The 27,753-nt window shown below is 54.7% G+C and overlaps 1 protein-coding gene across 11 annotated transcripts; it reads left to right on the forward strand.

The window, feature by feature from the left end:
* Window positions 1-558: 558 nt before the first annotated feature.
* Window positions 559-27,733, forward strand: LOC128074970 (erythroblast NAD(P)(+)--arginine ADP-ribosyltransferase-like). Of its 11 annotated transcripts, XM_052671367.1 has the most exons (6): window positions 559-2,106; window positions 7,272-7,772; window positions 18,105-18,343; window positions 18,591-18,629; window positions 25,075-25,113; window positions 25,208-27,731. In XM_052671367.1, the coding sequence occupies exons 1-6, from the start codon at window positions 2,066-2,068 to the stop codon at window positions 25,288-25,290; spliced, it is 942 nt and encodes a 313-aa protein (XP_052527327.1). In that variant the 5' UTR covers window positions 559-2,065; the 3' UTR covers window positions 25,291-27,731. The 11 variants fall into 11 exon arrangements, with proteins under 11 accessions (XP_052527327.1, XP_052527326.1, XP_052527334.1 ...); XM_052671368.1 differs by lacking the exons at window positions 559-2,106; window positions 18,105-18,343; window positions 18,591-18,629 and adding exons at window positions 23,933-24,017; window positions 24,805-24,827 and having other exon boundaries at window positions 7,043-7,903; window positions 25,208-27,352; XM_052671371.1 differs by lacking the exons at window positions 559-2,106; window positions 18,105-18,343; window positions 18,591-18,629 and adding an exon at window positions 23,933-24,040 and having other exon boundaries at window positions 7,043-7,903; window positions 25,208-27,351.
* The last annotated feature ends 20 nt before the right edge of the window (window positions 27,734-27,753 follow it).

The raw sequence follows: 27,753 nt of genomic DNA on the forward strand, positions 1-27,753 counted from the left end.
CTTCTCACCAAGAGAAGCTGCTCTCGTGATTCACCCGCTGTCGTTCCCCGTTGGACAGCGGCACCAAAAGCGTCCAAAAAGCAGCGGGAAGCAGCGCCAGCAGTTTCCACGCGATGCAATGAGGGCGCCTTGCTGCCCTCCTGTCCTTGCGGAGGGGCAGTGCAGAGCTCAGGGCTCTCCCGCAGCTGCCGGGCCCCGATCCATCCCAGCTCCCCATTCAGGAGCGCCGCGCTGCAGCCCGTGCCCTTCATGAGCTCGCAGCTGTAGGAGCTGCTCTTCCCCTGGTGATGGAGGTGATGCCTTTGTTACAGGTGATGCTGGTGACCTTGAGCTGCTCGGCAGCTGGGATGAGGACTTTGTGCTCAGCAGGGAGGGCGGTGAAGCTCTGGATGGGCGCACCATAGCAGGTCTGCACCGAGAAGAAGGTGTGCGGGCCGAGCTCTTTGGGGAGGTTCTTCTGGAGGGAGGAGGAAGGAAAATGTCCTGATCTCTGAAGTGGAGAGCTGTGGGTTTCAAGGGTGGGCAACTCGGTGGGTAAGGAATCGGATGGACGGCCGTGGTCAGAGGGTGGTGGTCAACGGCTCTGAGTTCAGCGGGAGGCGGAGCTGAGCGGTGTCCCCAAGGGGTCCGTCCTGGGAACATCAACATCTCCCTCAGTGACACCAACGATGGGATCGAGTGCAGCCTCAGCAGTTTGCTGCTGACGCCCAGCTGAGCGGTGCGCTTGGCACAGCAGGAGTAAAGGATTGTCCCTCTGCTCCTTCATCATGAGGCCCCACCTGGAGCACTGCACCCAGGTCTGGGTGTCCCGTCCCAGGAAAGACGTGGAGGTGTTGGAATGGGAGCAGAGGAGGTCGCGGAGATGCTGAAAGGGCTGGAGCAGCTCTCCTGTGGGGAAAGGCTGAGGGGGCTGGGGGTGTCCAGCATGGAGAAGGGAAGGAAGGCTCCATGGACCCCTCAGTGCAGCACTGCAGGGCTAACCAGAATGTACAGCACTGCGCTGAGGGCATCGTCCAAATGCCTCCTGAGCACTGCAGGCATGGAGCATCAACTGCTACCTGCAAACCTGTCCCAGTGTGTGACCACCCCGTGCTAACGATAATTCTTCCAATTATCAAGTGGCTCAGAAGAGAGCAGCAGCAAGCCTTCCACCCAATTAAACAGGAACTGGTTCACCCAACTGCCACTGATGTTATGTGGAGGAAGTGACTTGCAGTGACCACACAGTGGGCTCAAGTTGGAATCCCTCGTTGTGCAGGGATCTTGGAAATGATCATGGACTGGATGAAGGCAGAGATTTTGGAACGTCAACAGAGGAGGAGGTGATGGGTGCCTGTGGCTGCGCTCGGGATCGAGGGGTGGACTTGGCCGTGGATGCTATTGCACAGGTTATCATGGATGTGAAACACACAGGGTAATTAAGCAAGTCAAGGGGATCATGACCATTTGTCTGGAGGATGATGGCTGACATATAGATATGGGGGGGCCTGGAGGTGGATCATGTCACGTCCCACAGGCTCACCATGGCAATCAGCACATGCTTGCAGTGATGGGGCAGCCACTGATGGGTGGTGAGCTCAACTTCTTTTCTGCTGTTTCCCAATTCTCTCCCCCATCCCCAAGGACGGGGCAGTGAGCAAAGGGGCTGAGCTGCTGCAGGGTAACACCATAACCCCGTGGCTGCACTGCCTGGCGCTGCAGGCCCCGACATTGAGGTGTGGGGTCCTGGGCCGACGTCCATCCGCAGAGCTGGGACGGGAGCACTCAGGGCTTGGCTGGGGGCTTTCCTTCCTTCCTTTTTCCCCTGTGAGCAGCTGTCAGTGGTTCCATTGCTTTTCCCTTGGTGTCTCTGGTAGCATGGGAACACTTTCTGTGCTTTTTGCTTCTGCTTACGGGAAATGGAGAGGGACAGCATAAAGGAAGTGGCAAAGGGAGGAGGGGAGAGTGAAACAGGCAGAGGAGGCAGCGGGGTGATCCTGAGCACACTGAGCTGTGCCCCCTCCTGTGCCCCTGCGCCGTTGCTGAGCAGTGCTGCACAGAGCTGGGCTCCTGCATCCTTCTGCACATGGAGCACACTGTCCTGGGCTGGGTGCTGCTGCTCGGCACCTGGACTGCTGCATCGGCTGCCAGCATTAAGAACAGCCAGATCAAGGAGGTGGCGATGGACACGGCCCCCAACTCCTTTGATGACCAGTACCAGGGCTGCATCGACTCGATGCAGGCTGAGCTGCCGGAGCTGAACCGCACCGAGTTCAACAACAGAACCTACGCTGAGGGCTGGCGTTCTGCCACCGAGCTGTGGCAGAGCCGATCGGATGATGCCACCAGCCCAGTGGTGTTGGAACGGGATCAGGCCATCGCTGTGCTGGCGTACACGATGGAGGGGGATCTGTACCGCGTCTTCAACAACGCCACGCTCACGGCTGGGAGCTCCCGGCAGCACTACCTGAGCTCCTACCCCTTCAAGACGCTGCATTTCCTCCTGAGCAGAGCCCTGCAGACCCTGCGGGAATCCCAGACCCAGCAATGCTACCACGTCTACCGCGGTGTCAGGGGCACCCGATTCACAGCACAGCAAGGCCAGGTGGTTCGCTTCGGACGCTTCACCTCCTCCTCCTTCAACCAGGGGGTCGCTGAAGGCTTTGGCCGGGACACGTTCTTCTTGGTGCTGACCTGCTATGGTGTGCCCATCAAGGACCTCTCCGCGTTCCCCAGTGAGGACGAAGTCCTCATCCCACCTGCCGAGCAGTTTGAGGTCACCAGCATCACCTACACGACGGACGGAAACTTCATCCAGCTCCAATCCCGGTGGAACAGCAGCACCTACAACTGCGAGTTTGTGAAGGGTAAGGGCTGCAGCGCTGCAGAACGGGGAGCTTGGGTGGATCTGGGAAGTGAGATCTGAGGGCGTGGGGAGGCTGTGCAGGCTGTGGTCGTGGGGAGGTGGGGAGCTCGGCCAACGGGGAGCCCACGGGGAACTTGAGGCCAGGCCCCGCTGATGGCTGCAGCCCGGCAGCTCTGCGCTGGGGTCGCAGTGCAGTGGGAGCCTCTGTCTGTGCCGTGGCCCTCCCAGCCCGGCTCCCGTGGCTGGCCGTGTGCTTTCAGTGCAGGTAAGAGGAGCCCCCAGCCCGCAGCCCCTGGCCCAGGCTGGGCGCCTCTTGCAGCCCCACTGCCATTAATGCCCATCCCCATCCTCCCCAGGCAGGAGCAGCCCCATGGAATCCCCTCACCTCTGGGTGCTCATCCTGGCAGCCGCAGCCCTGGCAGCCGTGGGAGAGTCCTGACCTCTACACCATCCCTCCACATGGACAGGAGGGCAGCAACGTGCCAACACATCTCATGGAAACTGCAGATGCTGCTTTCCTGCTCCTGACGCTTTTGGTGCCGCTGTTGGATGTGGAACAGCGGCAGAGAATGATCCAGAGCTCTGACAGAAAAATAAAAGCATTGTTTTTATCGGTTGTATTCACTGCATCTCCCAGCCCTGCTCACGCGGCTCACCAGGCACTTGCTTTAATGAAGCCCCTCTGCCCCACAGACAGCTGAGAGGGGGGCACCAGGAGCCCCACACACAGCATCCAGTGGGGCAGCCATCGCCCCTCGCTGTTGGGCTCATCACGAGTTCTGTTCTGTGTCAGCCCACTTGTCCACCCTCTTTGCTGGGTGATGTAAAGGAAGGAAACCCTATAACCCACGTTGATGCTGATCGCTGTTTGGGTGGGTAGAAGTACTTGGAATGGTTATAAAATCATAAAATCATAGAATCATAAAATCATAGAATCATAGAATCACAGAACGGCCTGGGTTGCAGAGGAGCACAGAGCTCATCCAGCTCCAACCTGTTCCTGCTGCATGCAGGTCACCAACCAGCAGCCCAGGCTGCCCAGAGCCACATCCAGCCTGGCCTTGAATGCCTGCAGGTTTGGGGCATCCACAGCCTCCTTGGGCAACCTGTGCCAGTGCCTCACCACCCTCTGCCTCCAAAACTTCCTCCTCACATCCAACACAAACCTCCCCTGACTCACTTTCAAGCCGTTCCTTGTCCCATCACCATCCACCCTCACACACAGCCGTTCCCCCTCCTGTTTGCCCGCTCCCTTCAAGCACTGAAGGCCACCATGAGGTCTCCCTGCAGCCTTCTCTTCTCCAAGCTCAACAAGCCCAGTTCCCTCAACCTTTCCTCACAGCAGAGCTGCTCCAGCCCTCTGCTCATCTCAGTGTCCTCCTCTGGACCCGCTCCAAGAGCTCCACGTCCTTCCTGTGCTGTTTTGTGCGGAGGCAATGCTGATGTTTGTTCCGTGCGTGGTTCCGTGCTTTATTCAACCTGCACAGCGTGCTGCTCTTTGTAACCACTGCAACCGAGGACAAGTGGGGCCGGTGAGGGCAACACTTCTGAGCAAGCCCAAGAAATCCAGGGTAGAACTGTGCAACATTTATCCCCCCCATACCTCCAGCTCTCTTTCCCTTATCTTTACTTTCTTTTTCTTTTCTTTCCTCACCACCCTCGATGGTCATTTATTCACCAGTTTCAAACAACCTTTGAGCCACTGCGTGATGGGGTGACAGAGAAGCAGTGTTGGTTGGGCTCAAATCTGGCTGCATGAGGCACTTTCGATGATAAGACTTACTGACAGCTGGGAATTATCCGGGGCTGAGCGGGGGCTGCTGCCATGTCACAGCGCTGCTGCTTATGGCTGCGAAGATCAGCAGAGGCGGACAAGCAGCTTTGCCTTGGGTGGACTGGAGGAGCCGAGCTGACACACCAAGAACAGCAGTGCCTGCATATAAAGGCTGAAGTACACACAGCATCCCAGGGAAACGGGCCGGAGCTGTGAGAAGCAATGCACATACTGTGCCAGCCTCCTGAGCATGAGTGCTGTAAATGGGGTTGGGGTCTCTGGTGGTCGTTGGATGAAGGCTTGCAGTCACCGTCACTGTGAACCTCCAACCTTTTGGTGGGGGCAGCCCAAACAACACGGCACTGGCGCTGTGTTCAGTTCAGGCATCTGCTTTGCTGCCATACCTTCAACAACAAGGCCTCCATTGTTCTTTCTTATCTTTGATTGCCTGAGATTTACTGCCGACTCTGCATTCTGCCCTCAGCTCACCCTTATGCAGGCACACCGTCTTCCACCTGCTCACTGCTTCATCAGTGTGCAAAGGCACTTCTCACCAAGAGAAGCTGCTCTCGTGATTCACCCGCTGTCGTTCCCCGTTGGACAGCGGCACCAAAAGCGTCCAAAAAGCAGCGGGAAGCAGCGCCTGCAGTTTCCACGCGATGCAATGAGGGCGCCTTGCTGCCCTCCTGTCCTTGCGGAGGGGCAGTGCAGAGCTCAGGGCTCTCCCGCAGCTGCCGGGCCCCGATCCATCCCAGCTCCCCATTCAGGAGCGCCGCGCTGCAGCCCGTGCCCTTCATGAGCTCGCAGCTGTAGGAGCTGCTCTTCCCCTGGTGATGGAGGTGATGCCTTTGTTACAGGTGATGCTGGTGACCTTGAGCTGCTCGGCAGCTGGGATGAGGACTTTGTGCTCAGCAGGGAGGGCGGTGAAGCTCTGGACGGGCGCACCATAGCAGGTCTGCACCGAGAAGAAGGTGTGCGGGCCGAGCTCTTTGGGGAGGTTCTTCTGGAGGGAGGAGGAAGGAAAATGTCCTGATCTCTGAAGTGGAGAGCTGTGGGTTTCAAGGGTGGGCAACTCGGTGGGTAAGGAATCGGATGGATGGCCGTGGTCAGAGGGTGGTGGTCAACGGCTCTGAGTTCAGCGGGAGGCGGAGCTGAGCGGTGTCCCCAAGGGGTCCGTCCTGGGAACATCAACATCTCCCTCAGTGACACCAACGATGGGATCGAGTGCAGCCTCAGCAGTTTGCTGCTGACGCCCAGCTGAGCGGTGCGCTTGGCACAGCAGGAGTAAAGGATTGTCCCTCTGCTCCTTCATCATGAGGCCCCACCTGGAGCACTGCACCCAGGTCTGGGTGTCCCGTCCCAGGAAAGACGTGGAGGTGTTGGAATGGGAGCAGAGGAGGTCGCGGAGATGCTGAAAGGGCTGGAGCAGCTCTCCTGTGGGGAAAGGCTGAGGGGGCTGGGGGTGTCCAGCATGGAGAAGGGAAGGAAGGCTCCATGGACCCCTCAGTGCAGCACTGCAGGGCTAACCAGAATGTACAGCACTGCGCTGAGGGCATCGTCCAAATGCCTCCTGAGCACTGCAGGCATGGAGCATCAACTGCTACCTGCAAACCTGTCCCAGTGTGTGACCACCCCGTGCTAACGATAATTCTTCCAATTATCAAGTGGCTCAGAAGAGAGCAGCAGCAAGCCTTCCACCCAATTAAACAGGAACTGGTTCACCCAACTGCCACTGATGTTATGTGGAGGAAGTGACTTGCAGTGACCACACAGTGGGCTCAAGTTGGAATCCCTCGTTGTGCAGGGATCTTGGAAATGATCATGGACTGGATGAAGGCAGAGATTTTGGAACGTCAACAGAGGAGGAGGTGATGGGTGCCTGTGGCTGGGCTCGGGATCGAGGGGTGGACTTGGCCGTGGATGCTATTGCACAGGTTATCATGGATGTGAAACACACAGGGTAATTAAGCAAGTCAAGGGGATAATGACCATTTGTACGGAGGATGATGGCTGACATATAGATATGGGGGGGCCTGGAGGTGGATCATGTCACGTCCCACAGGCTCACCATGGCAATCAGCACATGCTTGCAGTGATGGGGCAGCCACTGATGGGTGGTGAGCTCAACTTCTTTTCTGCTGTTTCCCAATTCTCTCCCCCATCCCCAAGGACGGGGCAGTGAGCAAAGGGGCTGAGCTGCTGCAGGGTAACACCACAACCCCGTGGCTGCACTGCCTGGCGCTGCAGGCCCCGACATTGAGGTGTGGGGTCCTGGGCTGACGTCCATCCACAGAGCTGGGACGGGAGCACTCAGGGCTTGGCTGGGGGCTTTCCTTCCTTCCCTTTTCCCCTGTGAGCAGCTGTCAGTAGTTCCATTGCTTTTCCCTTGGTGTCTCTGGTAGCATGGGAACACTTTCTGTGCTTTTTGCTTCTGCTTACGGGAAATGGAGAGGGACAGCATAAAGGAAGTGGCAAAGGGAGGAGGGGAGAGTGAAACAGGCAGAGGAGGCAGCGGGGTGATCCTGAGCACACTGAGCTGTGCCCCCTCCTGTGCCCCTGCGCCGTTGCTGAGCAGTGCTGCACAGAGCTGGGCTCCTGCATCCTTCTGCACATGGAGCTCACTGTCCTGGGCTGGGTGCTACTGCTCGGCACCTGGACTGCTGCATCGGCTGCCGGCATTAAGAACAGCCAGATCAAGGAGGTGGCGATGGACATGGCCCCCAACTCCTTTGATGACCAGTACCAGGGCTGCATCGACTCGATGGAGGCTGAGCTGCCGGAGCTGAACCGCACCGAGTTCAACAACAGAACCTACGCTGAGGGCTGGCGTTCTGCCACTGAGCTGTGGCAGAGCCGATCGGGTGATGCCACCAGCCCAGTGGTGTTGGAACGGGATCAGGCCATAGCTGTGCTGGCGTACACGATGGAGGGGGATCTGTACCGCGTCTTCAACAACGCCACGCTCACGGCTGGGAGCTCCCGGCAGCACTACCTGAGCTCCTACCCCTTCAAGACGCTGCATTTCCTCCTGAGCAGAGCCCTGCAGACCCTGCGGGAATCCCAGACCCAGCAATGCTACCACGTCTACCGCGGTGTCAGGGGCACCCGATTCACAGCACAGCAAGGCCAGGTGGTTCGCTTCGGCCAGTTCACCTCCTCCTCCTTCAACCAGGGGGTCGCTGAAGGTTTTGGCCGGGACACGTTCTTCTTGGTGCTGACCTGCTATGGTGTGCCCATCAAGGACCTCTCCGCGTTCCCCAGTGAGGACGAAGTCCTCATCCCACCTGCCGAGCACTTTGAGGTCACCAGCATCACCTACACGACGGACGGAAACTTCATCCAGCTCCAATCCCGGTGGAACAGCAGCACCTACAACTGCGAGTTTGTGAAGGGTAAGGGCTGCAGAGCTCCAGAATGGGGAGCTTGGGTGGATCTGGGAAGTGAGATCTGAGGGCGTGGGGAGGCTGTGCAGGCTGTGGTCGTGGGGAGGTGGGGAGCTCGGCCAACGGGGAGCCCACGGGGAACTTGAGGCCAGGCCCCGCTGATGGCTGCAGCCCGGCAGCTCTGCGCTGGGGTCGCAGTGCAGTGGGAGCCTCTGTCTGTGCTGTGGCCCTCCCAGCCCGGCTCCCGTGGCTGGCCGTGTGCTTTCAGTGCAGGTAAGAGGAGCCCCCAGCCCGCAGCCCCTGGCCCAGGCTGGGCGCCTCTTGCAGCCCCACTGCCATTAATGCCCATCCCCATCCTCCCCAGGCAGGAGCAGCCCCATGGAATCCCCACACCTCTGGGTGCTCATCCTGGCAGCCGCAGCCCTGGCAGCCGTGGCAGAGTCCTGACCTCTACACCATCCCTCCACATGGTCAGGAGGGCAGCAACGTGCCAACACATCTCATGGAAACTGCAGATGCTGCTTTCCTGCTCCTGACGCTTTTGGTGCCGCTGTTGGATGTGGAACAGCGGCAGAGAATGATCCAGAGCTCTGACAGAAAAATAAAAGCATTGTTTTTATCGGTTGTATTCACTGCATCTCCCAGCCCTGCTCATGCGGCTCACCAGGCACTTGCTTTAATGAAGCCCCTCTGCCCCACAGACAGCTGAGAGGGGGGCACCAGGAGCCCCACACACAGCATCCAGTGGGGCAGCCATCGCCCCTCGCTGTTGGGCTCATCACGAGTTCTGTTCTGTGTCAGCCCACTTGTCCACCCTCTTTGCTGGGTGATGTAAAGGAAGGAAACCCTATAACCCACGTTGATGCTGATCGCTGTTTGGGTGGGTAGAAGTAATTGGAATGGTTATAAAATCATAAAATCATAGAATCATAAAATCATAGAATCATAGAATCACAGAACGGCCTGGGTTGCAGAGGAGCACAGTGCTCATCCACTTCCAACCTGTTCCTGCTGCATGCAGGTCACCAACCAGCAGCCCAGGCTGCCCAGAGCCACATCCAGCCTGGCCTTGAATGCCTGCAGGTTTGGGGCATCCACAGCATCCTTGGGCAACCTGTGCCAGTGCCTCACCACCCTCTGCCTCCAAAACTTCCTCCTCACATCCAACACAAACCTCCCCTGACTCACTTTCAAGCCGTTCCTTGTCCCATCACCATCCACCCTCACACACAGCCGTTCCCCCTCCTGTTTGCCCGCTCCCTTCAAGCACTGAAGGCCACCATGAGGTCTCCCTGCAGCCTTCTCTTCTCCAAGCTCAACAAGCCCAGTTCCCTCAACCTTTCCTCACAGCAGAGCTGCTCCAGCCCTCTGCTCATCTCAGTGTCCTCCTCTGGACCCGCTCCAAGAGCTCCACGTCCTTCCTGTGCTGTTTTGTGCGGAGGCAATGCTGATGTTTGTTCCGTGCGTGGTTCCGTGCTTTATTCAACCTGCACAGCGTGCTGCTCTTTGTAACCACTGCAACCGAGGACAAGTGGGGCCGGTGAGGGCAACACTTCTGAGCAAGCCCAAGAAATCCAGGGTAGAACTGTGCAACATTTATCCCCCCCATACCTCCAGCTCTCTTTCCCTTATCTTTACTTTCTTTTTCTTTTCTTTCCTCACCACCCTCGATGGTCATTTATTCACCAGTTTCAAACAACCTTTGAGCCACTGCGTGATGGGGTGACAGAGAAGCAGTGTTGGTTGGGCTCAAATCTGGCTGCATGAGGCACTTTCGATGATAAGACTTACTGACAGCTGGGAATTATCCGGGGCTGAGCGGGGGCTGCTGCCATGTCACAGCGCTGCTGCTTATGGCTGCGAATATCAGCAGAGGCGGACAAGCAGCTTTGCCTTGGGTGGACTGGAGGAGCCGAGCTGACACACCAAGAACAGCAGTGCCTGCATATAAAGGCTGAAGTACACACAGCATCCCAGGGAAACGGGCCGGAGCTGTGAGAAGCAATGCACATACTGTGCCAGCCTCCTGAGCATGAGTGCTGTAAATGGGGTTGGGGTCTCTGGTGGTCGTTGGATGAAGGCTTGCAGTCACCGTCACTGTGAACCTCCAACCTTTTGGTGGGGGCAGCCCAAACAACACGGCACTGGCGCTGTGTTCAGTTCAGGCATCTGCTTTGCTGCCATACCTTCAACAACAAGGCCTCCATTGTTCTTTCTTATCTTTGATTGCCTGAGATTTACTGCCGACTCTGCATTCTGCCCTCAGCTCACCCTTATGCAGGCACACCGTCTTCCACCTGCTCACTGCTTCATCAGTGTGCAAAGGCACTTCTCACCAAGAGAAGCTGCTCTCGTGATTCACCCGCTGTCGTTCCCCGTTGGACAGCGGCACCAAAAGCGTCCAAAAAGCAGCGGGAAGCAGCGCCTGCAGTTTCCACGCGATGCAATGAGGGCGCCTTGCTGCCCTCCTGTCCTTGCGGAGGGGCAGTGCAGAGCTCAGGGCTCTCCCGCAGCTGCCGGGCCCCGATCCATCCCAGCTCCCCATTCAGGAGCGCCGCGCTGCAGCCCGTGCCCTTCATGAGCTCGCAGCTGTAGGAGCTGCTCTTCCCCTGGTGATGGAGGTGATGCCTTTGTTACAGGTGATGCTGGTGACCTTGAGCTGCTCGGCAGCTGGGATGAGGACTTTGTGCTCAGCAGGGAGGGCGGTGAAGCTCTGGACGGGCGCACCATAGCAGGTCTGCACCGAGAAGAAGGTGTGCGGGCCGAGCTCTTTGGGGAGGTTCTTCTGGAGGGAGGAGGAAGGAAAATGTCCTGATCTCTGAAGTGGAGAGCTGTGGGTTTCAAGGGTGGGCAACTCGGTGGGTAAGGAATCGGATGGACGGCCGTGGTCAGAGGGTGGTGGTCAACGGCTCTGAGTTCAGCGGGAGGCGGAGCTGAGCGGTGTCCCCAAGGGGTCCGTCCTGGGAACATCAACATCTCCCTCAGTGACACCAACGATGGGATCGAGTGCAGCCTCAGCAGTTTGCTGCTGACGCCCAGCTGAGCGGTGCGCTTGGCACAGCAGGAGTAAAGGATTGTCCCTCTGCTCCTTCATCATGAGGCCCCACCTGGAGCACTGCACCCAGGTCTGGGTGTCCCGTCCCAGGAAAGACGTGGAGGTGTTGGAATGGGAGCAGAGGAGGTCGCGGAGATGCTGAAAGGGCTGGAGCAGCTCTCCTGTGGGGAAAGGCTGAGGGGGCTGGGGGTGTCCAGCATGGAGAAGGGAAGGAAGGCTCCATGGACCCCTCAGTGCAGCACTGCAGGGCTAACCAGAATGTACAGCACTGCGCTGAGGGCATCGTCCAAATGCCTCCTGAGCACTGCAGGCATGGAGCATCAACTGCTACCTGCAAACCTGTCCCAGTGTGTGACCACCCCGTGCTAACGATAATTCTTCCAATTATCAAGTGGCTCAGAAGAGAGCAGCAGCAAGCCTTCCACCCAATTAAACAGGAACTGGTTCACCCAACTGCCACTGATGTTACGTGGAGGAAGTGACTTGCAGTGACCACACAGTGGGCTCAAGTTGGAATCCCTCGTTGTGCAGGGATCTTGGAAATGATCATGGACTGGATGAAGGCAGAGATTTTGGAACGTCAACAGAGGAGGAGGTGATGGGTGCCTGTGGCTGCGCTCGGGATCGAGGGGTGGACTTGGCCGTGGATGCTATTGCACAGGTTATCATGGATGTGAAACACACAGGGTAATTAAGCAAGTCAAGGGGATCATGACCATTTGTACGGAGGATGATGGCTGACATATAGATATGGGGGGGCCTGGAGGTGGATCATGTCACGTCCCACAGGCTCACCATGGCAATCAGCACATGCTTGCAGTGATGGGGCAGCCACTGATGGGTGGTGAGCTCAACTTCTTTTCTGCTGTTTCCCAATTCTCTCCCCCATCCCCAAGGACGGGGCAGTGAGCAAAGGGGCTGAGCTGCTGCAGGGTAACACCACAACCCCGTGGCTGCACTGCCTGGCGCTGCAGGCCCCGACATTGAGGTGTGGGGTCCTGGGCCGACGTCCATCCACAGAGCTGGGACGGGAGCACTCAGGGCTTGGCTGGGGGCTTTCCTTCCTTCCCTTTTCCCCTGTGAGCAGCTGTCAGTAGTTCCATTGCTTTTCCCTTGGTGTCTCTGGTAGCATGGGAACACTTTCTGTGCTTTTTGCTTCTGCTTACGGGAAATGGAGAGGGACAGCATAAAGGAAGTGGCAAAGGGAGGAGGGGAGAGTGAAACAGGCAGAGGAGGCAGCGGGGTGATCCTGAGCACACTGAGCTGTGCCCCCTCCTGTGCCCCTGCGCCGTTGCTGAGCAGTGCTGCACAGAGCTGGGCTCCTGCATCCTTCTGCACATGAAGCACACTGTCCTGGGCTGGGTGCTGCTGCTCGGCACCTGGACTGCTGCATCGGCTGCCGGCATTAAGAACAGCCAGATCAAGGAGGTGGCGATGGACACGGCCCCCAACTCCTTTGATGACCAGTACCAGGGCTGCATCGACTCGATGGAGGCTGAGCTGCCGGAGCTGAACCGCACCGAGTTCAACAACAGAACCTACGCTGAGGGCTGGCGTTCTGCCACTGAGCTGTGGCAGAGCCGATCGGATGATGCCACCAGCCCAGTGGTGTTGGAACGGGATCAGGCCATAGCTGTGCTGGCGTACACGATGGAGGGGGATCTGTACCGCGTCTTCAACAACGCCACGCTCACGGCTGGGAGCTCCCGGCAGCACTACCTGAGCTCCTACCCCTTCAAGACGCTGCATTTCCTCCTGAGCAGAGCCCTGCAGACCCTGCGGGAATCCCAGACCCAGCAATGCTACCACGTCTACCGCGGTGTCAGGGGCACCCGATTCACAGCACAGCAAGGCCAGGTGGTTCGCTTCGGACGCTTCACCTCCTCCTCCTTCAACCAGGGGGTCGCTGAAGGTTTTGGCCGGGACACGTTCTTCTTGGTGCTGACCTGCTATGGTGTGCCCATCAAGGACCTCTCCGCGTTCCCCAGTGAGGACGAAGTCCTCATCCCACCCTTTGAGCACTTTGAGGTCACCAGCATCACCTACACGACGGACGGAAACTTCATCCAGCTCCAATCCCGGTGGAACAGCAGCACCTACAACTGCGAGTTTGTGAAGGGTAAGGGCTGCAGCGCTCCAGAATGGGGAGCTTGGGTGGATCTGGGAAGTGAGATCTGAGGGCGTGGGGAGGCTGTGCAGGCTGTGGTCGTGGGGAGGTGGGGAGCTCGGCCAACGGGGAGCCCACGGGGAACTTGAGGCCAGGCCCCGCTGATGGCTGCAGCCCGGCAGCTCTGCGCTGGGGTCGCAGTGCAGTGGGAGCCTCTGTCTGTGCTGTGGCCCTCCCAGCCCGGCTCCCGTGGCTGGCCGTGTGCTTTCAGTGCAGGTAAGAGGAGCCCCCAGCCCGCAGCCCCTGGCCCAGGCTGGGCGCCTCTTGCAGCCCCACTGCCATTAATGCCCATCCCCATCCTCCCCAGGCAGGAGCAGCCCCATGGAATCCCCACACCTCTGGGTGCTCATCCTGGCAGCCGCAGCCCTGGCAGCCGTGGGAGAGTCCTGACCTCTACACCATCCCTCCACATGGACAGGAGGGCAGCAACGTGCCAACACATCTCATGGAAACTGCAGATGCTGCTTTCCTGCTCCTGACGCTTTTGGTGCCGCTGTTGGATGTGGAACAGCGGCAGAGAATGATCCAGAGCTCTGACAGAAAAATAAAAGCATTGTTTTTATCGGTTGTATTCACTGCATCTCCCAGCCCTGCTCATGCGGCTCACCAGGCACTTGCTTTAATGAAGCCCCTCTGCCCCACAGACAGCTGAGAGGGGGGCACCAGGAGCCCCACACACAGCATCCAGTGGGGCAGCCATCGCCCCTCGCTGTTGGGCTCATCACGAGTTCTGTTCTGTGTCAGCCCACTTGTCCACCCTCTTTGCTGGGTGATGTAAAGGAAGGAAACCCTATAACCCACGTTGATGCTGATCGCTGTTTGGGTGGGTAGAAGTACTTGGAATGGTTATAAAATCATAAAATCATAGAATCATAAAATCATAGAATCATAGAATCACAGAACGGCCTGGGTTGCAGAGGAGCACAGTGCTCATCCACTTCCAACCTGTTCCTGCTGCATGCAGGTCACCAACCAGCAGCCCAGGCTGCCCAGAGCCACATCCAGCCTGGCCTTGAATGCCTGCAGGTTTGGGGCATCCACAGCCTCCTTGGGCAACCTGTGCCAGTGCCTCACCACCCTCTGGCTCAAAAACTTCCTCCTCACATCCAACCCAAACCTCCCCTGACTCACTTTCAAGCCGTTCCTTGTCCCATCACCATCCACCCTCACACACAGCCGTTCCCCCTCCTGTTTGCCCGCTCCCTTCAAGCACTGAAGGCCACCATGAGGTCTCCCTGCAGCCTTCTCTTCTCCAAGCTCAACAAGCCCAGTTCCCTCAACCTTTCCTCACAGCAGAGCTGCTCCAGCCCTCTGCTCATCTCAGTGTCCTCCTCTGGACCCGCTCCAAGAGCTCCACATCCTTCCTGTGCTGTTTTGTGCTGAGGCAATGCTGATGTTTGTTCCGTGCGTGGTTCCGTGCTTTATTCAACCTGCACAGCGTGCTGCTCTTTGTAACCACTGCAACCGAGGACAAGTGGGGCCGGTGAGGGCAACACTTCTGAGCAAGCCCAAGAAATCCAGGGTAGAACTGTGCAACATTTATCCCCCCCATACCTCCAGCTCTCTTTCCCTTATCTTTACTTTCTTTTTCTTTTCTTTCCTCACCACCCTCGATGGTCATTTATTCACCAGTTTCAAACAACCTTTGAGCCACTGCGTGATGGGGTGACAGAGAAGCAGTGTTGGTTGGGCTCAAATCTGGCTGCATGAGGCACTTTCGATGATAAGACTTACTGACAGCTGGGAATTATCCGGGGCTGAGCGGGGGCTGCTGCCATGTCACAGCGCTGCTGCTTATGGCTGCGAAGATCAGCAGAGGCGGACAAGCAGCTTTGTCTGGGGTGGACTGGAGGAGCCGAGCTCACACACCAAGAACAGCAGTGCCTGCATATAAAGGCTGAAGTACACACAGCATCCCAGGGAAACGGGCCGGAGCTGTGAGAAGCAATGCACATACTGTGCCAGCCTCCTGAGCATGAGTGCTGTAAATGGGGTTGGGGTCTCTGGTGGTCGTTGGATGAAGGCTTGCAGTCACCGTCACTGTGAACCTCCAACCTTTTGGTGGGGGCAGCCCAAACAACACGGCACTGGCGCTGTGTTCAGTTCAGGCATCTGCTTTGCTGCCATACCTTCAACAACAAGGCCTCCATTGCTCTTTCTTATCTTTGATTGCCTGAGATTTACTGCCGACTCCGCATTCTGCCCTCAGCTCACCCTTATGCAGGCACACCGTCTTCCACCTGCTAACTGCTTCATCAGTGTGCAAAGGCACTTCTCACCAAGAGAAGCTGCTCTCGTGATTCACCCGCTGTTGTTCCCCGTTGGACAGCGGCACCAAAAGCGTCCAAAAAGCAGCGGGAAGCAGCGCCTGCAGTTTCCACGCGATGCAATGAGGGCGCCTTGCTGCCCTCCTGTCCTTGCGGAGGGGCAGTGCAGAGCTCAGGGCTCTCCCGCAGCTGCCGGGCCCCGATCCATCCCAGCTCCCCATTCAGGAGCGCCGCGCTGCAGCCCGTGCCCTTCATGAGCTCGCAGCTGTAGGAGCTGCTCTTCCCCTGGTGATGGAGGTGATGCCTTTGTTACAGGTGATGCTGGTGACCTTGAGCTGCTCGGCAGCTGGGATGAGGACTTTGTGCTCAGCAGGGAGGGCGGTGAAGCTCTGGACGGGCGCACCATAGCAGGTCTGCACCGAGAAGAAGGTGTGCGGGCCGAGCTCTTTGGGGAGGTTCTTCTGGAGGGAGGAGGAAGGAAAATGTCCTGATCTCTGAAGTGGAGAGCTGTGGGTTTCAAGGGTGGGCAACTCGGTGGGTAAGGAATCGGACGGACGGCCGTGGTCAGAGGGTGGTGGTCAACGGCTCTGAGTTCAGCGGGAGGCGGAGCTGAGCGGTGTCCCCAAGGGGTCCGTCCTGGGAACATCAACATCTCCCTCAGTGACACCAACGATGGGATCGAGTGCAGCCTCAGCAGTTTGCTGCTGACGCCCAGCTGAGCGGTGCGCTTGGCACAGCAGGAGTAAAGGATTGTCCCTCTGCTCCTTCATCATGAGGCCCCACCTGGAGCACTGCACCCAGGTCTGGGTGTCCCGTCCCAGGAAAGACGTGGAGGTGTTGGAATGGGAGCAGAGGAGGTCGCGGAGATGCTGAAAGGGCTGGAGCAGCTCTCCTGTGGGGAAAGGCTGAGGGGGCTGGGGGTGTCCAGCATGGAGAAGGGAAGGAAGGCTCCATGGACCCCTCAGTGCAGCACTGCAGGGCTAACCAGAATGTACAGCACTGCGCTGAGGGCATCGTCCAAATGCCTCCTGAGCACTGCAGGCATGGAGCATCAACTGCTACCTGCAAACCTGTCCCAGTGTGTGACCACCCCGTGCTAACGATAATTCTTCCAATTATCAAGTGGCTCAGAAGAGAGCAGCAGCAAGCCTTCCACCCAATTAAACAGGAACTGGTTCACCCAACTGCCACTGATGTTACGTGGAGGAAGTGACTTGCAGTGACCACACAGTGGGCTCAAGTTGGAATCCCTCGTTGTGCAGGGATCTTGGAAATGATCATGGACTGGATGAAGGCAGAGATTTTGGAACGTCAACAGAGGAGGAGGTGATGGGTGCCTGTGGCTGCGCTCGGGATCGAGGGGTGGACTTGGCCGTGGATGCTATTGCACAGGTTATCATGGATGTGAAACACACAGGGTAATTAAGCAAGTCAAGGGGATCATGACCATTTGTACGGAGGATGATGGCTGACATATAGATATGGGGGGGCCTGGAGGTGGATCATGTCACGTCCCACAGGCTCACCATGGCAATCAGCACATGCTTGCAGTGATGGGGCAGCCACTGATGGGTGGTGAGCTCAACTTCTTTTCTGCTGTTTCCCAATTCTCTCCCCCATCCCCAAGGACGGGGCAGTGAGCAAAGGGGGGCTGAGCTGCTGCAGGGTAACACCACAACCCCGTGGCTGCACTGCCTGGCGCTGCAGGCCCCGACATTGAGGTGTGGGGTCCTGGGCCGACGTCCATCCGCAGAGCTGGGACGGGAGCACTCAGGGCTTGGCTGGGGGCTTTCCTTCCTTCCTTTTTCCCCTGTGAGCAGCTGTCAGTGGTTCCATTGCTTCTCCCTTGGTGTCTCTGGTAGCATGGGAACACTTTCTGTGCTTTTTGCTTCTGCTTACGGGAAATGGAGAGGGACAGCATAAAGGAAGTGGCAAAGGGAGGAGGGGAGAGTGAAACAGGCAGAGGAGGCAGCGGGGTGATCCTGAGCACACTGAGCTGTGCCCCCTCCTGTGCCCCTGCGCCGTTGCTGAGCAGTGCTGCACAGAGCTGGGCTCCTGCATCCTTCTGCACATGGAGCACACTGTCCTGGGCTGGGTGCTGCTGCTCGGCACCTGGACTGCTGCATCGGCTGCCGGCATTAAGAACAGCCAGATCAAGGAGGTGGCGATGGACACGGCCCCCAACTCCTTTGATGACCAGTACCAGGGCTGCATCGACTCGATGGAGGCTGAGCTGCCGGAGCTGAACCGCACCGAGTTCAACAACAGAACCTACGCTGAGGGCTGGCGTTCTGCCACTGAGCGGTGGCAGAGCCGATCGGGTGATGTCACCAGCCCAGTGGTGTTGGGACGGGATCAGGCCATCGCTGTGCTGGCGTACACGATGGAGGGGGATCTGTACCGCGTCTTCAACAACGCCACGCTCACGGCTGGGAGCTCCCGGCAGCACTACCTGAGCTCCTACCCCTTCAAGACGCTGCATTTCCTCCTGAGCAGAGCCCTGCAGACCCTGCGGGAATCCCAGCCCCAGCAATGCTACCACGTCTACCGCGGTGTCAGGGGCACCCGATTCACAGCACAGCAAGGCCAGGTGGTTCGCTTCGGACGCTTCACCTCCTCCTCCTTCAACCAGGGGGTCGCTGAAGGCTTTGGCCGGGACACGTTCTTCTTGGTGCTGACCTGCTATGGTGTGCCCATCAAGGACCTCTCCGCGTTCCCCAGTGAGGACGAAGTCCTCATCCCACCCTTTGAGCAGTTTGAGGTCACCAGCATCACCTACAATGGGGACAGAAGTGAAATCCATCTCCTCTCCCAGGGGAACAGCAGCACCTACAACTGCGAGTTTGTGAAGGGTAAGGGCTGCAGCGCTCCAGAATGGGGAGCTTGGGTGGATCAGGGATAGTGAGGACTGGGGGCGTGGGGAGGCTGTGCAGGCTGTGGTCGTGGGGAGGTGGGCAGCTCGGCCAACAGGGAGCCCACGGGGAACTTGAGGCCAGGCCCCGCTGATGGCTGCAGCCCGGCAGCTCTGCGCTGGGGTCGCAGTGCAGTGGGAGCCTCTGTCTGTGCCGCGGCCCTGCAGCGCTCTCGGTCTCTTTGCAGAGAAAAGGTGCAAGGAGCGGCCGTGTGCTTTCAGTGCAGGTAAGAGGAGCCCGCAGCCCCTGGCCCAGGCTGGGCACTGCTTGCAGCCCCACTGCTATTAACTGCCTGCCACCGTCCCCCCAGGCAGGAGCAGCCCCATGGAACCCCCACACCTCTGTGTGCTTTAATGAAGCCCCTCTGCCCCAAAGACAGCTGAGCAGGGGGAACCAGGAGCCCCACACACAGCATCCAGTGGGGCCGCCATCGCCCCACACTGTTGGGCTCTTCACAAGTTCTGTTCACTGTCAGCCCACTTCATCACCTTCTTTGCTGGGTGATGTAAGGAATGAAACCCTATAACCCAGGCAACTTTACAAAGCAGAGATGCTGATTATGGTGTCTCCTCCTGACTCTCACACGAGGAGAGCAGCAAATACACATTTCTGGGCATAGCTCCTACATACTCATCACATTTCCAAGAAATTAGCTGGCTGTCTCCCTCTTCGGTGTGTGCTTCCTGGAATGCAGGGAGGGTCTCTGGGCTCATCTGGTGGCCATCGGATGAAGGCTATTGCGAAGACTTTACGGGGTTGTACTGTGTCTCAACAGCAACTCTGCCTCCTCATCTTCATGGGGATCCCCCTCTAGGTTGAAAACAGCGTCTCTGCAGGTTATCGCCATCGGGACCATCAATTCAACTTCTGCCACCAACAGCTGCTTTAGCCAGGCAAATTAGGGAGCTTATGCCATACAGCCATGAATCCAAACAAAGTGTCATCTGAGGGGATGGTGTAGTACTTCAATCTGTCTCCAAATTGCCTGTAAATCAGTTTCTACCCATTGATTTTGGTCCACATGAGCACAGCAGCTTTGATCCTCCACCCAGACTTTATAAGGTTTGCACTGTCATCATTCCTGTCTATAACAAAATGGACCGGGTATCATTAACGACCAACAAGTCAAATCTGGGACCTAGCTTACTCTGATTTTCTTCCCCATATTTACAATTCCTCCAGCCTCTTCCATCTGGTTTGTTACCCGACCTGGGACTGTCCAATTCAGTGCAGCTGCTCCACAAGCAGGCACCCTCCCCTCCCTGGCCCTACATACCCAGCAAGCTGTAACTGTCAAAGCTTGAGTCAGCTTTTCAGTTAGCTTTGCAGAGGCATTTTCAGGCCAAGCTAAAGCAAGAGTTAAAATTATACAGGATAGATAAGAATGAAGCATTCTGCTTTCCTTTTGTAAGTGTCAGAGGTCCCATGGGGTAGCAGCACACTGAGGATCGGGGGCCTTCTTTGCCCTGGACTGATGAATCCGTGAAGATGCCTCCTTGAATCTGATGGCTGTGTGGGTGGGAAGAAGAACCTGGAATGGTCATAGAATCATAGAATCATAGAATCATGGAATCATAGAATCATAGAATCATAGAACCATAGAATCATAGAAGCATAGAATCATAGAACCATAGAATCATAGAATCATGGAATCATAGAATCATAGAACCATAGAATCATAGAATCATAGAATCATAGAACCATAGAATCATAGAATCATAGAATCATAGAATCATAGAACCATAGAATCATAGAATCATAGAACCATAGAATCATAGAACCATAGAATCATAGAATCATAGAATCATAGAACCATAGAATCATAGAATCATAGAATCATAGAATCATAGAACCGTAGAACCATAGAATCGTAGAACCATAGAATCATAGAATCATAGAACCATAGAATCATAGAATCATAGAACCATAGAATCATAGAATCATAGAATCATAGAACCATAGAATCATAGAACCATAGAATCATAGAACCATAGAACCATAGAATCATAGAATCATAGAGCCATAGAATCATAGAACCATAGAATCATAGAACCATAGAATCATAGAATCATGGAATCATAGAATCATAGAATCATAGAACCATAGAACCATAGAATCATAGAAGCATAGAATCATAGAACCATAGAATCATGGAATCATGGAATCATAGAATCATAGAAGCATAGAATCATAGAATCATAGAACCATAGAATCATAGAACCATAGAACCATAGAACCATAGAATCGTAGAACCATAGAATCATAGAATCATAGAATCATGGAATCATGGAATCATAGAATCATAGAACCATAGAACCATAGAACCATAGAATCATAGAATCATAGAATCATAGAACCATAGAATCATAGAATCATGGAATCATAGAATCATAGAATCATAGAATCATAGAATCATAGAATCATAGAACCATAGAATCATAGAATCATAGAATCATAGAATCATAGAACCATAGAATCATAGAATCATGGAATCATAGAATCATAGAATCATAAAAACATAGAACCATAGAATCATAGAACCATAGAACCATAGAATCATAGAATCATAGAACCATAGAATCATAGAATCATAGAATCATAGAACCATAGAACCATAGAATCATGGAATCATAGAATCATAGAATCATAGAATCATAGAACCATAGAATCATAGAATCATAGAATCATAGAACCATAGAATCATAGAATCATGGAATCATAGAATCATAGAATCATAGAATCATAGAACCATAGAATCATAGAATCATGGAATCATAGAATCATAGAATCATAGAATCATAGAACCATAGAATCATAGAACCATAGAACCATAGAATCATAGAATCATGGAATCATAGAACCATAGAATCATAGAATCATAGAACCATAGAATCATAGAACCATAGAATCATAGAATCATGGAATCATAGAATCATAGAACCATAGAACCATAGAATCATAGAACCATAGAACCATAGAATCATAGAATCATAGAACCATAGAACCATAGAATCATAGAATCATAGAACCATAGAATCATAGAACCATAGAACCATAGAATCATAGAATCATAGAACCATAGAACCATAGAACCATAGAACCATAGAATCATAGAATCATAGAACCATAGAACCATAGAACCATAGAACCATAGAATCATAGAATCATAGAATCATAGAACCATAGAATCATAGAACCATAGAACCATAGAATCATAGAATCATAGAATCATAGAATCATAGAACCATAGAATCATAGAATCATAGAATCATAGAATCATAGAACCATAGAACCATAGAACCATAGAACCATAGAATCATAGAATCATAGAATCATAGAACCATAGAATCATAGAATCATAGAATCATAGAATCATAGAACCATAGAATCATAGAATCATAGAATCATAGAATCATAGAACCATAGAACCATAGAATCATAGAATCATAGAATCATAGAATCATAGAACCATAGAACCATAGAATCATAGAATCATGGAATCATGGAATCATAGAATCATAGAAGCATAGAATCATAGAACCATAGAACCATAGAATCATAGAATCATAGAACCATAGAACCATAGAATCATAGAATCATAGAACCATAGAACCATAGAACCATAGAACCATAGAATCATAGAATCATAGAATCATAGAACCATAGAATCATAGAATCATAGAATCATAGAATCATAGAACCATAGAACCATAGAATCATAGAATCATAGAATCATAGAATCATAGAACCATAGAACCATAGAATCATAGAATCATGGAATCATGGAATCATAGAATCATAGAAGCATAGAATCATAGAATCATAGAACCATAGAATCATAGAATCATAGAATCATGGAATCATAGAATCATAGAACCAGAGAATCATAGAGTCATGGGATCATAGAGTCATGGGATCATAGAATCATAGAACCATAGAATCCCAGAATGGCCTGAGTTGCAAAGGACCACAATGATCATGTTGTGATCATGACGAGGATCTTCTGGAAGGAGGTGGAGGTGAACTGATCACAACCTGATCTCTAAATTGTAGAGCTGTGGGTTTCAAGGGTGGACAATTTGGTGGATAAGGAATTGGATGGATGGTTGTGGACAGAGAGTGGTGGTCAATGGCTCTGTGCGCAGCTGGAGGTGGTGCCAAGCGGTGTCCCCAAGGGGTCCGTCCTGGGAACGGTGCTTTTCAACATCTACTCTAATACTTCCTCATGAGGCCCCATCTGGAGCACTGCACCCAGGTCTGGGTGTCCCATCACAGGAAAGATGTGGAGGTGTTGGAATGGGTGCAGAGGAGGTCATGGAGATGCTGAAAGGGCTGGAGCAGCTCTCCTGTGAGGAGCTGGGCTAAGGAGAACACAGAGCATCTCATTGAGGGCATCATTCAAATGCTCGACTTCTTTTCTGCTGTTTCCCAATTCTCTCCCCCATCCCCAAGGACGGGGCAGTGAGCAAAGGGGCTGAGCTGCTGCAGGGTAACACCACAACCCCGTGGCTGCACTGCCTGGTGCTGCAGGCCCTGACATTGAGGTGTGGGGTCCTGGGCTGTCCTCCATCCGCAGAGCTGGGACAGAAGCACTCAGGGCTTGGCTGGGGCTTTCCTTCCTTCCTTCCTTCCTTCCATTATTCGCTGTGAGTAGCAGTCAGTGGTCCCGGTGCTGCATTTTGAAGATTCGCTGCCAGAGTGGGGACACTCCCTGTGCCTTTCGCTTTCACTTATGGGAAAGGGAGTGGGACAGCCTGAAGGAGCTGATAAAGGGAGGAGGGGATAGCATACAGGGCTGTGCCCACCTGCTGTGCCCCTGCGCCGTTGCTGAGCAGTGCTGCACAGAGCTGGGCTCCTGCATCCTTCTGCACATGGAGCACACTGTCCTGGGCTGGGTGCTGCTGCTCGGCACCTGGACTGCTGCATCGGCTGCCAGCTTTAAGGATGTGGCGATGGACATGGCCCCCAACTCCTTTGATGACCAGTACCAGGGCTGCATCGACTCGATGGAGGCTGAGCTGCCGGAGCTGAACCGCACCGAATTAGCCAACAGGGACTTTGCTAAAGGCTGGAGATTTGCCATCAAGGAGTGGCAGAAGCGATGGGGTCGTGCTGCCAGCCCACCACCATTGTGCTGTGATCAGGGCATGGCCCTGCTGGCGTACACGACAGAGGCGGATCTGTACAAGGAGTTCAACAAAGCCACACGAGAGGGTGGGCGCTCCCGGCAGCACTACCTGAGCTCCTACCCCTTCAAGACGCTGCATTTCCTCCTGAGCAGAGCCCTGCAGACCCTGCGGGAATCCCAGACCCAGCAATGCGACCACGTCTACCGCGGTGTCAGGGAAGTCCGCTTCCACGCACGCCAAGGCACAATGGTCCGCTTCGGCCAGTTCACCTCCACCTCTTTACAGGAGGAGAAAGATAAAGAATTTGGCGAAGGCACCTTCTTCTCGGTGGAGACCTGCTATGGTGTGCCCATCAAGGAATTCTCCACTTTCCCTGGTGAGGATGAAGTTCTCATCCCACCTGCCGAGCAGTTTGAGGTCACCAGCATCAACTACATGAAGAGGGGAAACTTCATCCAGCTCCAATCCCGGGGGATGAAGAGCACCTACAACTGCGAGTTCTTGAAGGGTAAGGGCTGCAGCGCTCCAGAACGGGGAGCTTGGGTGGATCTGGGACAGTGAGGACCGGGGGCATGGGGAGGCTGTGAAGGTTGTGGTCGTGGGAAGGTGGGGAGCTCGGCCAATGGGGAGCCCACGGGGAACTTGAGGCCAGGCCCCGCTGATGGCTGCAGCCCGGCTGGAGGAGCTGAACCGCACGGAGTTCACCAACGAGGTCTATGCTGAGGGCTGGAGAAATGCTGCCATGGAGTGGCGAAATCGATGGGGTCGTGCCGACCGCCCACCGGCACTGAGACGGGATCAGGCCACAGCCATGCTGGCGTACACGATGGAGGGGAAACTGTACCACCAGTTCAACACAGCCACGAGGGAGGATGGCATCTCCCGGCAGCACTACCTGCGCTCCTTCCCCTTCAAGACGCTGCATTTCCTCCTGAGCAGAGCCCTGCAGACCCTGCGGGAATCCCAGCCCCAGCGATGCCACCACGTCTACCGCGGTGTCAAGGGCACCCGATTCACGGCACAGCAGGGCAGGGTGGTCCGCTTCGGCCAATTCACCTCCTCCTCCCTGCGGAAGAAGGTCGCCGAATCTTTTGGCCAAGACACCTTCTTCTCTGTGGAGACCTGCTACGGCGTGCCCATCAAGGAATTCTCCACTTTCCCCGGTGAGGATGAAGTCCTCATCCCACCCTTTGAGCAATTCAAGGTCACCAACATCACCTACAATGAGGGAAGAACCTCCATCCAGCTCCGCTCCCAGGGGATGAACAGCACCTACAACTGCGAGTTCGTGAAGGGTAAGGGCTGCAGCGCTGCAGAATGGGGAGCTTGGGTGAATTGGGCACAGTGAGGACCAGGGATGTGGGGAGGCTGTGCAGGCTGTGGTCGTGGGGAGGTGGGGAGCTCGGCCAACGGGGAGCCCACGGGGAACTTGAGGCCAGGCCCCGCTGATGGCTGCAGCCCGGCAGCTCTGCGCTGGGGTCGCAGTGCAGTGGGAGCCTCTGTCTGTGCCGCGGCCCTGCAGCGCTCTCGGTCTCTTTGCAGAGAAAAGGTGCAAGGAGCGGCCGTGTGCTTTCAGTGCAGGTAAGAGGAGCCCCCGGCCCCGCAGCCCCTGGCCCAGGCTGGGCACTGCTTGCAGCCCCTCACTGCTATTAACTGCCTGCCACCGTTCCCCCAGGCAGGAGCAGCCCCATGGAACCCCCACACCTCTGCGTGCTCCTCCTGGCAGCCGCAGCCCTGGCAGCCCTGGGGGAGCCCTGAGCTGCACCCCGCACTGCTGCCATCCCTTGGATCCGAACGCCTCTCCGTGACATTCCCATCAGCACTGCTGGCCCCACATCCTGCTCGAGCTTCTCACCAAAGCTTGTGCCACTGCCGCGACGGCTGCTGAAGACTGAGCAGATCTTTGCTTGAGGGTCCCGCCGTGCTCACCTCCACGGTGAGGTCACCTCCAAGCACCAAGCTGTGCTGCACGACCAGGCTGCCTTGCTCCCTCCCTGGAACGCAGCCCATGGGACCTGCACAGCAGGGTGTAGAGCAGCTCCCTACCCCTGCTACTCGCTACCCCCTGACCCCACTGTGGTCCCACTCCTCCCCTTCCCCTGCAGAACCCCGTGGCTTTGCAGAGCTCTAAGTTCCTCCAGCTCCCCGTGCTCCCAAATATCCACAAGTTCCCCAACAGCAGAGATGTTCCCTCCATGAGAGCCCTGCCGGCAGCCCGCACTCTCCTCGAGTTTCAAGTTGTAGGTGCTGTTTTTGCACTGGGAGTGGAGATGGACAAAGGCTTTTCCCTTACTTTTTTATGGTGACCTCCGTGGTCTCAAAGGGTGCAAAGAGGACTTCTCTGTCCTCATCAGGGTGGAAGGAGGAGTCTTTGATGGGGACAGCATGGCAGGGCTCCACGCAGAAGAAGGTGTCCAGGCCAAAGGACTCATCGACCTTCTTCTGGAGGCTGGAGGAGGGGAACTGGACAACGTGGACCATTGCTGTGCCATGAAGTGGGTGTTCCTGATGCTGGAGTAGATGTGGTGGCAGCGTTGGGCTGGGATTCCCACAAGGTCTGGCTCAGGAGGACGTGCGGTGTCGTGGAGAGGAAGGGAAACCCACATTGGCCCTTTTGGTGCCCGATGTGGGATCTGGAGGGCTGAGATAAGGGCAGAGCTGGCCAGAGCCTGTTTGAGCAGTCAGAAATCCTCATCCCACCCTTTGAGTACGTTCAGGTCAGCAACTTCAGCCACGTCAAAAGCAGAGCCCTCATCCATCTCCGTTCCCAGGAGAAGAGCAGCAGCTCCAACTGCGAGCTTGTGAAGGGTAAGGGCTGCTGGCGGGGTGGCCAACAGGGGCTGGGGCACAGCCCCGGGCAGCTCTGTGCTCCCTGCACTCTTCCAGCCACGGCTGGAGGGGATCAGGGGACACATTGTGTGGCCCCACCCCCCTGGCAACATCATGGTGGAGTCATGGAAAGGTTTGGGTTGGAACGGACTCTAAAACCCATCCAATCCCCACCCCTGCCGTGGGCTGGGTGCCCCCACCTGCTCAGGCTGCCCAGGGCCCCATCCATGACCTTGGGCACCTCCAGGGATGGGGCACCCATGGCTTCCTTAAGCACCCTGCTCCAGGGCTTCACCACAGGTCCTCTGAGTGAAGATTTTCCCAATAACATCTAATCCAAATCTCCCTTTTTACAAATATCTTGTACCATTCCCCTTGTCCTATCAAACTCGGTGCATGTTAAAGGGCAGACTCCCACCATAAGCTGTCTTTAATTAACAGAAATTCACAATTAGGTGTGATCATAAAATCACCGAATAGTCCAAGCTGGAAGGGACCAATAACAATCACCAAGTCCTTTGAGTTCCTTATCTCAAGGGGATTAATTCTCTTTTTTCTATTTCCTCCTTTTCTGACTTTCAGTTCTTGACACATTAATGGCTTATGAGGTTACATAAACTCGCTTTGCAGTTCTGTTACATTGCCAAGAACATTCAGTAGTTGGAGAATCGTGGAATAGTAGAATTGTAGAAACATAGAAACATAGAATCATGGAATCATAGAATCATGGAATCATGGAATCATAGAATCATGGAATCATAGAATCATGGAATCATGGAATCATAGAATCATAGAATCATAGAATCATAGAATCATAGAATCATGGAATCATAGAATCATAGAATCATAGAATCATGGAATCATAGAATCATGGAATCATAGAATCATAGAATCATAGAATCATAGAAGCATAGAATCATAGAATCATAGAATCATAGAAGCATAGAATCATAGAATCATAGAATCATAGAATCATAGAATCATAGAAGCATAGAAGCATAGAATCATAGAAGCATAGAATCATAGAATCATAGAATCATAGAATCATAGAAGCATAGAATCATAGAATCATAGAATCATAGAATCATAGAATCATAGAATCATAGAATCATAGAATCATAGAAACATGGAATCATGGAATCATAGAATCATGGAATCATGGAACCATAGAATCATAGAATCATAGAATCATAGAGTCATGGAATCATAGAATCATAGAATCATAGAAACATGGAATCATGGAATCATAGAATCATAGAATCATGGAATCATGGAACCATAGAATCATAGAAGCATAGAATCATAGAACCATAGAATCATAGAACCATAGAATCATAGAATCATAGAACCATAGAATCATAGAACCATAGAATCATAGAATCATAGAACCAT

The sequence above is a fragment of the Tympanuchus pallidicinctus genome, unplaced genomic scaffold, assembly GCF_026119805.1.
Source record: "Tympanuchus pallidicinctus isolate F22 unplaced genomic scaffold, pur_lepc_1.0 scaffold11, whole genome shotgun sequence".
NCBI classification, from domain to species: Eukaryota; Metazoa; Chordata; class Aves; order Galliformes; family Phasianidae; genus Tympanuchus; species Tympanuchus pallidicinctus.